This window comes from Microdochium trichocladiopsis, assembly GCF_020744255.1.
Source record: "Microdochium trichocladiopsis strain MPI-CAGE-CH-0230 chromosome Unknown B0I36scaffold_3, whole genome shotgun sequence".
In the NCBI taxonomy this organism is placed as follows: Eukaryota; Fungi; Ascomycota; class Sordariomycetes; order Xylariales; family Microdochiaceae; genus Microdochium; species Microdochium trichocladiopsis.
The window spans coordinates 2239391-2253301 of record NW_025763546.1 but is presented as its reverse complement, the minus strand read 5'-3'; the positions used below and the strand labels follow the sequence as shown (position 1 = coordinate 2253301).

At 58.2% G+C, this 13911-nt stretch overlaps 4 protein-coding genes across 4 annotated transcripts; 3 read left to right on the top strand and 1 right to left on the bottom strand.

Annotated features, from left to right (window-relative positions):
- Positions 1-2079: 2079 nt before the first annotated feature.
- On the top strand, positions 2080-3978 carry B0I36DRAFT_90128 (uncharacterized protein). Its single transcript, XM_046163552.1, has 3 exons — positions 2080-2633; positions 2700-3167; positions 3232-3978. The coding sequence occupies exons 1-3, from the start codon at positions 2229-2231 to the stop codon at positions 3820-3822; spliced, it is 1464 nt and encodes a 487-aa protein (XP_046015346.1). The 5' UTR covers positions 2080-2228; the 3' UTR covers positions 3823-3978.
- A 685-nt stretch (positions 3979-4663) lies between these two features.
- On the top strand, positions 4664-5756 carry B0I36DRAFT_360646 (uridylate kinase; the record flags this gene model as incomplete). The annotated part of the gene is made up of 2 exons (XM_046158347.1): positions 4664-4988; positions 5074-5756. The coding sequence occupies 2 exons, from the start codon at positions 4664-4666 to the stop codon at positions 5754-5756; spliced, it is 1008 nt and encodes a 335-aa protein (XP_046015345.1).
- A 237-nt stretch (positions 5757-5993) lies between these two features.
- On the bottom strand, positions 5994-7820 carry B0I36DRAFT_90100 (uncharacterized protein). Its single transcript, XM_046163551.1, has 3 exons — positions 7169-7820; positions 6292-7042; positions 5994-6227 (listed from the first exon to the last, which is right to left on the bottom strand). The coding sequence occupies exons 1-2, from the start codon at positions 7717-7719 to the stop codon at positions 6295-6297; spliced, it is 1299 nt and encodes a 432-aa protein (XP_046015344.1). The 5' UTR covers positions 7720-7820; the 3' UTR covers positions 5994-6227; positions 6292-6294.
- Positions 7821-9297: 1477 nt separating this feature from the next.
- B0I36DRAFT_347053 (uncharacterized protein) lies at positions 9298-13642 on the top strand (the record flags this gene model as incomplete). The annotated part of the gene is made up of 4 exons (XM_046156529.1): positions 9298-9381; positions 10014-10519; positions 11365-11607; positions 12013-13642. The coding sequence occupies 4 exons, from the start codon at positions 9298-9300 to the stop codon at positions 13640-13642; spliced, it is 2463 nt and encodes an 820-aa protein (XP_046015343.1).
- Between the last annotated feature and the right edge of the window lie 269 nt (positions 13643-13911).

The following is a 13911-nucleotide window of genomic DNA, read 5'->3' as shown; positions in this document are numbered from 1 at the left end:
CGCCTCAAGGTCCTGTAGAGTTTCAGCAGTTTCTTATCACTCAATTCGCACGTGTTCACCTAGAGCAATCTGGACAAGTGCTCAACGGCTGGCTGTGCTGCACACGCCATCACTTCTTAGTAGTGTAGTCTTTACAGCGTATCATAATCTGATTCAATATCTGGGTGCGATAAGCCAGCAAACCACCTGAGCGGTATCCCAGAAGCCTTCTCAACGTGTGACATGACGGAGAGTACTAGCCGTCCGGCTGTGGCTTTGTCGCCGAAGTGCCGGTCATGTTCGTTCGAGAAGCAACCCGTGTCAGAGTATCATTGTCTCATGCATGTAAGACGAGATCAAGGTCGCGATAGATACGGTGAACATCACATTTTCAGGTGGGTGCCTAAAAATAAGTACTGGACGTCATGAAGGTGTCGCTCTGCACTCTCTCCACGATGACCTCGGGACATGGCACCCTGAGCAGTATCCTGTGAAGGGGTGGTACAGCACGGTGGGTGAGCGTATGCCGCAGCCTTGATGTTCTGGAAATCCAGCATTCGGGCCGGAAACCGTGAAGATGGTGTGCAGATTGCACTAGAGAGCCCGATCGGATGAAAGACACGTGGGTGCTCGTGGCCTTAAGTGCCGTCTTATGATGACCTACCGGGACTCGCGTGCATATCCGCCAGCGTGTGGGAGACTTTGGCCCGGCCCTGTGTGAATGGAAACAAACACCCAAGGTGACTTGGATCTATTTTGGGGGCCGGTGTAACCTCACGTGCCTTGACGGCATTGCTGCTGGTTCTGTCCTTGTTGCCACCACTTGGCTGCTGGCAGCGTCGCAATCGAGCCGGAGCACCCGCGGGCACAGAAGTGATCGTTTGGCCTGCGTGTTGTGATCTTGGTGGCCGGACGGCACTTTGGGTGAAGAAGGCTGGCCAATCCATGAAACCCTGTAAGCGCTCTCGGCACAGGAACATGCAGAGCAAGAAACCGGCAATCACGTGGGCACCGGCTCTCATTGGCTGCCGCCTGAGGGGGCGGGCGCGAGCTATGCCCTGTCCCGCCAATCACGCTTCTGCGGGAAGCAGGGGAGTGCCCCTGTCTGCCGCCACGCCCTGCCAATCACGACACAGAGCGTCCCTAGCGTTCTCTCTAGCCTGGCAGCAGCATGCACGGCCGACCCTGCTTGCCGCCCACGATTCCCACATCCCACATCCAACCAGCGATCAACCTCCCGCCAGCACGCCGCCCGGACCCTCCACAACGCCCAGTCGGCGCCACTTTCTATCCTCCCCAGCAGCACGCGCTGCCTCGGAATTCGTGTGTGGAAATGGATGTTTTCTGCGGCCGTGTCCCCAAAGGCCACCGCGCCGCCAGCGAGTGGACGATGTGGTGTAGCTCAGTCGCTGCTGACTGCAACCGGCCGCCTCACAGCGCAGGGTAGCAGCAGCACACCAGCACCTGCATGCAAGTCCCGGGGTGGTCCTCTTGGGATCTGACAATATCCATGGGGAAGGTGGTTGGTCGTACGGTGTCCGAGCTGCTTGGCGAAGCTCTGGAGCGTCGGCCAGACTTTGCGGACTCGACCCCTCCCGGCGACGGTCACCTGGTGCCGACATATAGTAGGCAGATGCTGTCCAGCCCGAGTCCAAGTCTCCTGATGCATCTTCTCTGACGAGCTCCGTACCATCAGTCGCCCAAGCGCTGTCTCTGTGACAGACCATCTTCAGCTCAAGACGTTGCTCCTGCAAGTCGAGTCACAAGTCTCCAGCAGCCGCCGTCGGAAGCCCTTGGTCGGCGGCGCGTAGCTCGTCCTCACCAGGATTCGACAGCTCTGGCCCTTTTCGGATTGCCATCTTCCAGCCAGCCTATCAGCATCCTCTACTAAGCACCCAGCTCTTGACTTGCTGCCCATCGGCCCACCATCCCCCGTTGCATCCGCTTGCATCCTTGCTGGCGGCTCGCCCTCTCAAGGCCCAATAGAGTGCGTGCGCCCTCACCTGGCGCCTACTACTCAAAACCACCAAGGTCCCCTCTCAAGCGGCCCTCAAGAACCTGTTCCTCGTCAGCTGGTCTCTCTCTTCCTCTCTCTCGTCTCGTCGTCGTTCCACTCTGTCAACCGTCGCCGTAGCTCCATCTCTGTCCAGCGTACAGTTTCGAGCACGCCAGAACAGGGAGCTGTCTTGCTTGCTCAACTATTCTCCTCAGAGCATTGGCCTGTCACACATCGTCGTCCTTTACCAGAAATGGCGCCACAAGACGAAAGGCGGCGGCCTGCTGCGCTCAACCTTGCTCCCTCCCGATCGTCATCTTCCGGTTCCTCATCCGGATCGTCCCTGAAGCAGCCCAGGACACCCAGATTCGCCGAAGCCACAACCGTCTACTCTCCCGTCGAGCACAAGTCGCTGCCTTTCAGTGATCGCTCGCAAGCCCAACAACCACAACCTGCAGATGTAGGCTTCGGTTACATCGGTGGCAATAGAGAGTCTGTCGTCATGCCCATGACACCAGCTTCACCACTCAAGAGTGCCATGAGGGTCCCCGGCACTCCTGCACGCAAGTTCGAGAACCCTTTGAGCCCGACCTTCCGTGAAGAGGAGATTCTGGAGAAACGCGAGAAGGACACCGACAAGGAGCAGGCCAAGGACGTGGTGAGTACTTGAAGACACCCGAATCCTTCCTCAACGAACTGTGACTGACCCGTGTTGTGTACACAGAGCATGAAAGCCAAGGTTCGACTTGCCAAGTTTGCCCTGCGTGGCATCGGCTTCAGTTGCTCACTCATCATTCTTGCCATGGTCGGCTCATCCTTCGCCATCTTCCGTGCGACGTCCGGTCTTGCTGCACAGAATGGTCTTCCGGCATGGGCCAGCAACACCCAGACTTGGCCGCAGATTGTCACCCTTGTCGCCGCGTGTATCTCGCTCCTCGCTTGTATCCTCATCTTTGTTGGCTACTGCCGTGGCGGTCACCGCCGGGCTGAGAAGGTCGGCGTCTACTATACTCTGTTCGCCGTTGGCTGGTTCATCTTTTCCATGCTCATGTGGGCTGGCACCGCAGGAGCCCTCCAGTTCACAAAATCGAACAGTGGTAACCAGGACATGTGGGGATGGGCCTGCGTCGACAACCACCGTGCCGATCTCTTTGCCGACAAGGTCGACTACGCACTTGTGTGCCGTCTTCAGGTGAGTTGTGTGCTCGTGACAATCGCATTTTGGAAGATCCAACAAGCTAACACGCCACCTATAGAACTGGGCTCTGATTTGCATCATCATCGAAGTCGTCATCGATGTCATCAGCATCGCTCTGTACAGCATCGTGTTCTGGAGATACTACTCAAAGAGGAAGCTGACCAAGTCCATGGACTTGCGCGACCGTGCCCGGTCCGATCTCTACCTTGCTCAGCTCCGGACTCAGTCTGCGCCCAACACTCCTGGTTTTGGACCCAAGTCTCCGGCATTTTCGCAATACGCAATGTCGCCGCGCTTCCCACCAACTGCATTCAAGTCTCTCGGTGACATCGCCGAGTCGCCCGTGTTCACACCCGCACCGGCAACGGAGCCTCTGTCAGCCTTTGCTAGCCCCAAGAGCAGCAACAGCCAGAAGACATTTGTCCTGCAAGCCCCTCCCGCCAAGGCGCCGTCAGCGACACCCAAGCTTGGCGGACTACGAACACCAACGACACCAAGCGCACCTTCACAGTCTCAAAGTATCAATGAGCACGGTCCGGTAGCTCCAGGAGAGCAGACGTACGAGGCTGTGCCCATTCCCGGTGCCTACGCCGATCAGGCTTTTAAGAGCCCGTCGGCGAACCAGACAACCTTTGGTCTGGCGAGGTGATGGGATTCGGTAAACCGTTATTTAGAGACGAAGGCAGATGAAACATGTACAGACGAGACGAAATCTTATTCTTTTGTTTAACAGAGCTAGTCGCTCCTGGCAGCTTATCAAGGCGTTCAAAGGCGGCAGGCTTTCCGAGATTCAGATACCTTTTGGGACCTTACTTTCTTCCTTCACAGTCGAAGGCGTGCGGGCACCCGAGCTTCCCTGGCAGAGCAATATCTGCCAAGTGGACAGATCGGGGGACCCTGTTACAGCATTTGCGCTGAAGTTTAGCATTATTCACAGGCTTCGCCCTCTGCCACCATTTTCTATATCATACCGCGCAGCTTAGAATCTGCCATGTAATTCAGAGACACACGATCTCCATGACACTCAATCATTAGTACACACACAAAAGTCATCCACTTAATCAATGTGACATTTGCAAAGTAGTCTCCTGTTCCTGCAGCAATGGTCTGTACCGCTGCTTACGTAAAGTACTCATCCATCAGGGTTGTCGAGGTACCCATAGCCGCTCCTGTCTGGGACGGAGTGGAGCTGGGCAGCTGGGTCGAGACCCAAACGTCATTTCCAAGGTTGCTCCTTTTTCCATCCGCAGCTGTCTCTCCAGATCACCATTTTCACGGTTCTGCTGCTGGCGCATGAATCGCTTCTGAATGCCGTTACTGTACGATATTTAGCTCTCAATTCTCACGCTCCTTAGACCCTTCGCTTCCTCTGATCATTCGATCCCCTTCTCGGCGGCAAAAACGCTCCAGCGGTACCTAGCAGCACCTCCCCCCCCTTTATCTGCCCTCTGGCCTTGGAACCGACCATACACACGTCACCGATCGCACCAATGGCAGCTTCCATGCAGCGCATGCTCTGGCGGCAAGTGACGGCGAAGGCCGCCCCTGCCTCCATCAAGGTCTCTGCGTCCGCTTCTCGATTCGCGGCAAAGACTGCCTCTGCATCGCCAGCCTTCTCGACCTGCTCCTCCACCACCTCGCGAGTCCTCCGAAACACTGCCCAGCGCCAGCCCAAGTTCGGGAACTCAAGCTTCCGCCGCACCTACAGCAGCGAGGCCCCCAAAGGCAACAAGGCCGCTGTCAAGTTCTGGCCTTTTGTCCTCGTCATTGTTGCTGGATCTGGTGGTTACGCACTGCTGGTAAACAAGAAAGCAGGTTAGTTCTGAGCAATGCGCACAACCTCAGCCAAGCTTATTACAGAGAGCTGACCTTGGGGGTATTTTCTCTCCTTCCTGTACAGACGCCATGCATGCCGCGAAGCAGAACCCTCAGATCGGTGCGCCCTCAAAGCCTACCCCGGCCTTCTCGCCCGACAATGTGACCGTTGTCTTCGTCCTTGGCGGACCCGGCGCCGGCAAGGGCACTCAGTGCGCCAACCTTGTCAGGGACTACGGCTTCACCCATCTCTCTGCGGGAGACCTTCTGCGTGCCGAACAGGAACGTCCCGGCTCTCAGTTCGGCGAACTCATCAAGAACTATATCAAGGAGGGGCTAATTGTTCCCCTCGAGGTTACTGTTGCGCTGCTGGAGAACGCGATGACTGCTGCCATAGACCCCAGTGGAAAGGGTGACGTCGCTGGCAAGAAGGGCAAGTTCCTCATTGATGGTTTCCCTCGCAAGTTCGACCAGGCCATCAAATTCGAGGAGGTCGTCTGCCCCGCCAAGTTTGTGCTCTTCTTCGATTGTCCCGAGTCTGAGATGGAGAAGCGGCTGCTCGAGCGCGGCAAGACCAGTGGCCGCGCTGACGACAATGCCGAGTCGATCCGCAAGCGCTTCCGCACCTTTATCGAGACTAGTATGCCCGTCGTCGACTATTACGAGAAGCAGAACCGCGTCATCAAGATTGACGCCCGCCCTCAGCCTACCGAGGTTTACAAGAAGACCCAGGACGCCCTGACCGCCCGTCTCGGCAAGGATCTTTAAACTACTCGAGTCGGAATGCAGACATTTCCCTGGCGCAAAGCATTTTCACTTCAAACGAAGCCATGAGCAACTCGAGAACGCGAGAATCGCGTAGTGCAAGCAACCACTTGGTCAATCCCAGGATATCCTCATAATATTTAAAACGACACCGCCCTATAGACCCGGGCATTTCCATTTTCCCCGTCACGCAGCAGTCAAGAACCAGTAGTATTACGAAATACAGACCAAGATCCAATATCTGTACGACTCAAGAAAAAAAAACAAGTGCAAAGTTTCATGTTGCATTTGCCCGTCTCTGCTGTAGTGCTCGAAAGAGCATCTTGTGTCCAGTTCACAATGCTCGACTATATGACGGTTTGGCAGCAGACACGAAATGCGAGATAGAGCTGGCGCCGTGAAAGTGGTAGAAATGGGGATATTTTCTTTATTTTTTTTTTGTCCCATTTAGAATTTGCTTTTCCTGTACCTCGACTTTTGTTGGTGTCAGACCGTCATGAGTTTGCTCTCTAAACCTCCACGCTGCTCTAAATCTCACCCTCTAGTCGTCGTCGTCTGTCCTCTCCTTCCGCGGCGGCCGCTCGCCGCGACGGTTGCCCCGCTCGCCGGTCGGGACGCCACCCATGCCGATACCCGCCAGCTTGCGCTCAATGTCCTCCTGCTCGCGCTTGCGCTGCGCCTCGGCGTTGGCCTGTTCGCGGCGCAGGGTGCCAATGACGGTCGTGAAGACGCCCTTCCACAGGTCCAGGCGGTCGCTAAGCTCACGCCACTGCTTCTCTCCAAAGACGCGGTACGTCGTCTTGTGGACGAGGAAGAGCTGCTTCTGTTGGGATAACCGGCCCTCGACGAGGCCGGCGCGGATGACGTCGATGGTCCAGATCTCGACCTGCTCCTGGGGGATGTTGAGGGCCTTGGCAATGGCCTGGTAGGGGATCTCCCGGCTCGAGATGCTCGCGGCGAGGCTGGCAAAGGTGAGAAGGCGCATCTTGCGGGTCAGCTTCTCGTCGTCGAGATGCTCCTTCTCTATGAAGCCCTCGTGCTCCTCGCAGAAGTCTGTGTAGTCCTCGAGGTCCTTCTCGGCAAAGATGTCGAGCAGTTCCGAGTAGACGGGATGTGACTCGGAGAGGGCCTGGACGGCGGGGATGGCCCGCAGGCCCTGGAAGTCGAATTGTGTGGGGGACGTGATGGAGGCCTTGACGGCACGGAGCGAGAGCTGCTGCGCAGCCTCGGACTTGGCGCTGTTCTCGTCAAAGGTGTTGAGCGCCTTTATCGTGTACTCAAACGCGGCCCTGAGAAAAAGTGTGGCGAAGAAGCCCACGTTAGCCATTTTTTCATGTTTTACTTGTTGAGACGCAGATCTCCTTCCCTCTCATTCCCACCCCCGGATAACTCCTCCAGAACGGTGAAATACTCACTCCTGATCGCCACTCTCGGCCGCTGTGTCGGCAATCTGCTCGTAGAGCTTGCGCTGGTCCTCCTCGGAAGTGTTCCACTGCTTGAACCACGTGTCGAGGTGGGGCAGGTACCGCTTGACGACGTCGAACATGCCGTTGTGCTTGAGGAAGCGCAGGATGGTGGTGAATACACTGTACCGAATGGGGTTCTCGGGCTTGAGCATGTTGAAGATGTTTGTGAGGGCGCTGAGGGCGAGGCCGGGCCCGTTGGTCGGAGACGAGGTGACGGGCTTGAGCAGGTTGTCGCAGACCCGGGGCAGGAGGGCCTCGGGCTTGTCGGACTGCAGGACGAGGTAGACGAGCAGGTTGTACGAGGCGGTAAACTCCTTCTCGGGCATGCTGTTGAGCGCGGCGGAGGCGACAATGATCTTCTTAAGAACGTCGTCCTTCTGGTCCTTCTCGAGCAGGGGCTTGACCTCGTCGCTGATGTTGAGGTAGTCGGCCATCTCCTGCGCCAGCTCCGCGAAGGAGCCGTCGACGAAGACGAGCTGAGGCTGGGCGGGGGCAGCCATGCTGGACGAAACTCTTGACGGGCGATACTTTTCTTTCCCTTTTGAGTCTCTCTCTCGAGGTGGTGGTGATCGATGTGATATTGTGGCCAAGACGGGGTTGATGGTTGGCACACACACACACAATGTTCCGGCAAAAACGGGCTGCGGGACCGGAAGGGACGAACGGGAGCCGGAGGTGCGAGGCTTGGTCGTGGGTTGAGGCTCACGAGATGCCGGTGCCAGGTAAAGAGAAAGTGGGCGTCGTCGACCACTGTACGGGATTTCGACCTGGTGCAGGCTCTGCTGCTGCTGCTGGTTGCTTGCTTGCTTGCTTGCTTGCTGCGTGCTGGTTCGGCCACTCACACTGTTCGCGCGCGGCGGGACGGGGCTGCCTGTGCTGCCTTCGAACCAGGGGCCTGCCCGCCCTGCCCTGGCAATTTCTTAGCGGCTGGCTGCGTGCCCCTCCAAAGATTTTGAACAATCTGCTGTGGCTGCCCAAAGTTGCTGCTTGGTGGGATGCCCAGCTGGCAAGCGAAGATTAACCGGGCACCCGCCCGCTCTGCCATCGCCATGCTCTGCAGACCCACTTTATGAAAAGCCCCACTCTTTTATCCTTCACTCTCTGTCTCTCTCTCTCTGTGTGCGCCTCTTTCATCAATCACAGACACGCATCACGGACGATGCAGCATCAAACACCCATGCTGCTCCTAAAGAATGAGATGCGATGAAGGGGCACAGAAACGCCAATCTAACTTTCGTCTCATGCTGCACTGATTTCACGCAGTTGTGCATTACCTCATCGTGAGGGCCACAGTCGAGAACAACCACAGAACGACAACAATCCTTTACGCTATTCCAAGGACTTTCATACTTGAGTCACTGCAGCCACTTCATTCCAATTTGTGATTTGCGATCAATATCTACAGACAGATTGTTGCAAAGGATTGCTATTTTCAAACCCCTTCACGATTGATCATCCCTTAATGCTCCAGATCTACCTTGACTAGAAGAAACTGCTTTTATTACACATCGCCATCGTTCCTTCGCAGAGTCGTCAACGAAAGGCAAGGCACTTCCTCCGAACAAGCTCTTCGACATATGGGAGCTGTCTCGGTTTGAAAATTCTCATTGTTATCCACGGACCCCGAGCTTGGCACACACGAGTCGAGATGTCGAGGAAGGGGTTGTCTCCACAACCAAGAGCCGAGCTGTTCGAGGCCTATTCAGGTGCAGGCACCCCCCGAGCTCCTGGATATATCCATACAGATTACCTCGACCACGCTTGGGCTGCTGCTGGCCTTGCACCTGGCAGCATAGCCTGCTTGTGCTGGTCCAATCTCGTCCTATTGCCAAAAAGGGTGGAGTGAGTTGCCGGACGGTAAATTTCCGGATCACCAGGCTTGTTATTGACAAGCTCATTTCAAGTCAGAACAGTGCAAGTTCAGGAGAGAAAGAAGAAAACAATCCTGTTGCTGCTTGGCGTGATGGTGGACCATACGCTACCAACAATCTGTGCACCACATTAACGCCGAAGCTTGACAAGCTCCGCGATGGTGGGCCTGCCCAAGGCCTGCCAATCGCAACTCTGGTTTCTGCGAAATGCCCGTTGGCCATCATGTCTGGCTCCTGGCTCTACGAAAGGGTCTCGGCCGACAAGCCGTTGAGCTGCGACGGGCGCCTCAGGTCAGCGCAAGCTGGAGGTCCATGCGACAGCTCAACATGATATTAACCTATGCTCAGCTGGCTGCAGCTAATAACGACGAGTGCCTAGGTAGGGCTCTAGCCTACATTACGCGCGACTAAGACCCAAGGGACCCGCCCCCAGCCGTTTCATGTACAGAACATCCGCGAAGGCTTGGATCGACAATGACACGCTTGGCGGGCCTGGAGCCAATGCCTGGCAGGATAGGATGCAGGGGCCTCGACTCCACCGAGGCGGGCCAGTGGACATCCGATGCTGTCAGAGCGACCCTCGCCTAATAGGTCGTGATGATGATGCTGCTAAGATGGATGGATGTGCTGCGTGATTCGTCCCCGGAGCTCGAACCACAAAATTGCAACACGGCTCGCGCCCGAGGCCGTGACAAGGCTGGGGCAACGACCAGTACCTATCACGCCTCACGGTGGGCGCATGAACTGGGCGGCCGTGCTGAGTTTCCACCCAATTGTTTTAAGAATGGCCTTGTCGCCAGTCTGGCCAGCCCTCGGCTGGAGGGCGGAGACCTAGTTATTCTACTTGCAACAGCGATGTCTTGTATGCTCCTGCGGAGAAGAATTGTATGCTCCTGCGGAGAAGAATTGTATGCTCGCAGTAGGTCTTGATGGGCTGGCCCGTCATCTCGCTTGGCATCAACCTCGGCTTCCAGCAGACCAGTCAGTTTCAGACGACATGGCCGGCAGACAGGCATTCAGCTGAGCGACCCTTCCGACGATACTTTACCAAACAGCTCCATCGGCTGAGGCAGCGACTTGAGACCAGAACGGCACCGTCACCGACACCGACACCGCCTCCAGAGCGTGAGCGAGGCCGGCACAGCATCGCCCGCGGAAAGGTTCCTGCCTCAAAGATGGGAGAGCATCGGCACCATCAGCGCGCGGCGGCCAGCGTCGGGGGAAGCACCCCGTTGTCCCTCGACCAGGAGATCCAGCTTGGCGTGGCCTCGTGGTCCAGAGGACCGCCCGAACCGCCAGCATGGCACAACCAGGACCGCAAGGGCGTGCACGGCGGCACCGGGCTCTACGCATACAGCATCACGACCAAGACGAAGCCCAAGGGCAAGGCGTGGCGCCCAGCCGCGGGCATCAAAATGTCAAATCCATTGTAAGTTCTGGTGGCTTGCTTTTCTTTGTCGATGCACTCGTCCCATTCGCTGCAGGCCAAGCGGTCCCCTAGTGGCTGCGATCTGCGTGTCTCAGGCCGGGCACTTTGCAGCCACAACCGGCATGGCATGGCGCTGCATGCCTCATTAGTGAGCGATCACTTTGCGTCGCCAACCCTTTTCGGTTCGGTCCCTTGCGCTCCATCTGGCGCAGATAAGTCTGTCTGTTGTTTGCCCTGCAGGCTGGAGAGGACCAGGGACGTGTTCCCTGAACCAGGAGCTGCGCCATCGAGCTGAAGCCCCTGGGTTAGTGCTGGCGCTGCTGGGCACAGCCCCTCGACCCGACCCAGACAGCCTGGCGAGCCATTGGACGCGGTGGCCCAGCTGTGGTCATGGCCGGCCTGCAAGCGCGGCCAGCAGGGCGCGACGATGGCCTCTCCCCACGCTGTCGTCGCAGGCCGATGCTGGTGCCCAGCAGGCTGCGGGCTGAGGTTGCCCGTGGGTACGACGACGAGGGACGGGATCCCCTGTGCTGGGGATACCCCTGCGCAAACACCCTGCAGTGGGAACCGGCCGGGCACTCTGCGTGGCGTGTCCCAGGTTAGAAGGATGGCCATAATAAGCACCAAGAAGCAACCAGCTGCATCATCGTCATGCCCCCCACAGCCAACGGCATCCTGCTTGTTTGTCGCCAGACATCGGACGGCCTTGCTCCAACTGCGCCGATCTTTGCTTCTGCTCCCTTCTGACATCCCTCTCACTCGTCACTTTTTCTCCTTCTCCTCGTCCCAGTGCACCTCGTCGCAAGCTGGTCCATCCTCACGATGCTGGCCCCGCAGTCCCATAGGGGCCGCCCAACAAGAGGGCCGCCTCCGGCGCAGTTGTCTGGTGCTGCCTATCAGCAGCGGCCCGACTCTCTGGGCATCTCGAGCCAGTACGGCCGGCCGGCCTCGTCCGTCTACTCGCAACCGTCGCCAGAAGCTGCAGTCTTTGCCGCCCAGCAACTGCGTCAGGAACACGGCTACTACCCCCAGAACCCTCTCGAGGTCTCCCCGCCAAGCTCTCCGGATATTGTCGGCCCCAGACACCGGTAAGCAGCCACGCCGTCGTCCTGCGCGTCAGGACTTATATACGCCGGACAGCGAGACAAGACGAGCACGCGACAGGGCACATGCCCAAGAGACTCTTCGCCTCGCTTCAAGTGACGGGGGCAACAGGACATATGCATACACATGTGCCTTCTTTGCGAGGACGGACGCCTGCCCTTTTCGACCAAGGCCAGGGTCCCGCGCCGACTCCATCGTCCTTGTTTCATATGCCGCTCCTTAATAGTGGTCCCCTCAGCCTGCCCTCGCCTTCATGCCACTTCCTGCACTCGACGACGATGCCGCCGTACAACTCTTTTTCTCACTTTGCGGGTTGTTGTCTGGTGCAACATTCTTTTGCTGTAGAAGCTCTGTCGCAGGCCGACTAACACGTCTATCCCACTCCACAGCAACGCCCGGGACGTCTCTCCCATAGACGAGCCCGACGACATGGCTCAAGCCACGGCCAACGGCTACAGCGCGCCGCCGCAGCGCGGCGCCGAGGCTCGCAGCAACATCCCCAGCATGCGCCGTGAGCGTCGCAAGAACAGCGACGCCGCCCGGCAGGCCCTCCGCGAGAGGGCCTCGCAAGAGCGCATGCACCAGCCCCAGCAGCGCCCTCACGACCACAATGTCCGCTGGGACCCGAGGACGGGCGAGCCGACATCGACCGACAAGGGCCGCAAATCCCAGGTCAACCCACAGGCATACGCCAGCGACCTGACACGCCGCGAAGTCAACGCCACGCCTCCGCGCCCGGGGCAGCCAGTCCAGCAGAGCAGCAGCCCATATGGCCCCCGTGTCACCCGCCGCGCGCCCAGCGCGACACCGGAGCCGGAACGCCAGACTCCTCCACGGCCAGCCTGGCAAGGCGGGAGCGGCCGGATGGTGCTGGCCGAACCGCTGCAAGACTCAGACAATGCGCCGCCCCTTGCAGTGTCACCACGCAACCGCCCTCCTCCCCTGGGGTATGCCTCTGCATCTGCACGCGGCGGCAACCGCGTGCTGTCCCCCGTGCAGTCCATGGGAAGCAGCGGCCGGTCGACTCCCACTGCAAGTGCCCAGGCGCAGTCGGCGCACTATCCGAGCCCCCCGCCAGAGGCCCGCCAGGCGCCTCCAGTCCGTTCTATGCCATCCAAGGAACAACAAGCTGCACCACCACAAACACAACAACCACAACTGCGACCTTCTGCGCCGCAGCCCCAGGCATATGCCCCGGACGTGCGCGACTCACTCAACGTTCCTTCTACAGAAAAGGCCATAAGACGCAAGCCGGCAGGTGGGGCAGGACACCACGCACAACCGTCCTGGTCGTCCTCGGTCTATTCAGTACCTTCTCAGCCACAGACGCCCGTGATAGCAGCTCCAACCAGGCCGCAACAAGAACAACGGGCCACACAACCAGACGCCCCGTCTGCCCCCGCCACTGCCGCTAGAATAGAACCAGACGCTCAGCCTCTACAATCCCAACCCGCCGGGCCATCAGTCCTGGACCGCAAGCGACCCATTGTGGCTGGCTACGAGGGACAGGGTCCGCGATCACCGCCCGTCGACACCGTTGTCAGGATTGACATGAGCTCGCCGTACCAGAGAGAACCGGCATCTGCCGGGGTCAAGTCCGCCACAAACAAGCCTCTCAAGAAGGCAGGGCTCTTTAGCAGTGGAGCCAACGACTCCGTCACCTCGCTCTCATCAGAGTTCAAGTCTCTCCCGCCTGCGCCACCTGAGGACGCCGCCAAGGACCGCGTCGCACAGCTCAACGCCAAGCTGTCCGCCCTCGGCAACAGACGGATCAACCTCAACACGGCGATCAAGCAGATGACGGAGCTCATGCCCACGGACAATGTCCTGGCGAGCGAGGCCGTCGTGCGGAAGCGGGAAGCCGAGAAGCGCAAGGTCGAGGCGCTCAAGCTCGAGCTCGCAGAGGTCGACCGCGAGTCCTACGAGATTGGTCTCAAGCTGCATCGTGCCTACAAGCGGCTGGACCGTGACGCCGAATACGAGCCCACCACGCTCTGGGTGCGTCGGGTCACGGGTTGAGAGTTGTCACCACGAGGGCGGCGCGAAAGCTTCTACTCTGGTATGCGGCAGAGAGTACCCCCAATAGGGCGGCGGGCTAACGTGCTCAACATTATGCTTCTTCGTTTTCTGTTCTTCTAACCATCATCATCACCATCACCATCGAGCGGCTTCCTTTACCTATCTCTTGAGGGGCACAATGAGGTCCATCACATGCCATCAGAGGCCTCTTTTCTATTTTTTTTTCTTCTTATTTCTTTTGTTGTGATACCAAAACCACGAGGCGCTGG

Excerpts from the sequence above, each read along its gene's own strand:
- B0I36DRAFT_90128 (XM_046163552.1), top strand. The coding sequence starts at position 2,229 with ATGGCGCCACAAGACGAAAGGCGGCGGCCTGCTGCGCTCAACCTTGCT. Across the intron at positions 2,634-2,699 it reads AGGAGCAGGCCAAGGACGTG|AGCATGAAAGCCAAGGTTCG; the intron begins GTGAGTACTTGA and ends TTGTGTACACAG. Across the intron at positions 3,168-3,231 it reads CACTTGTGTGCCGTCTTCAG|AACTGGGCTCTGATTTGCAT; the intron begins GTGAGTTGTGTG and ends CGCCACCTATAG.
- B0I36DRAFT_90100 (XM_046163551.1), bottom strand. The coding sequence starts at position 7,719 with ATGGCTGCCCCCGCCCAGCCTCAGCTCGTCTTCGTCGACGGCTCCTTC. Across the intron at positions 7,043-7,168 it reads GCCGAGAGTGGCGATCAGGA|GGCCGCGTTTGAGTACACGA; the intron begins GTGAGTATTTCA and ends ACTTTTTCTCAG.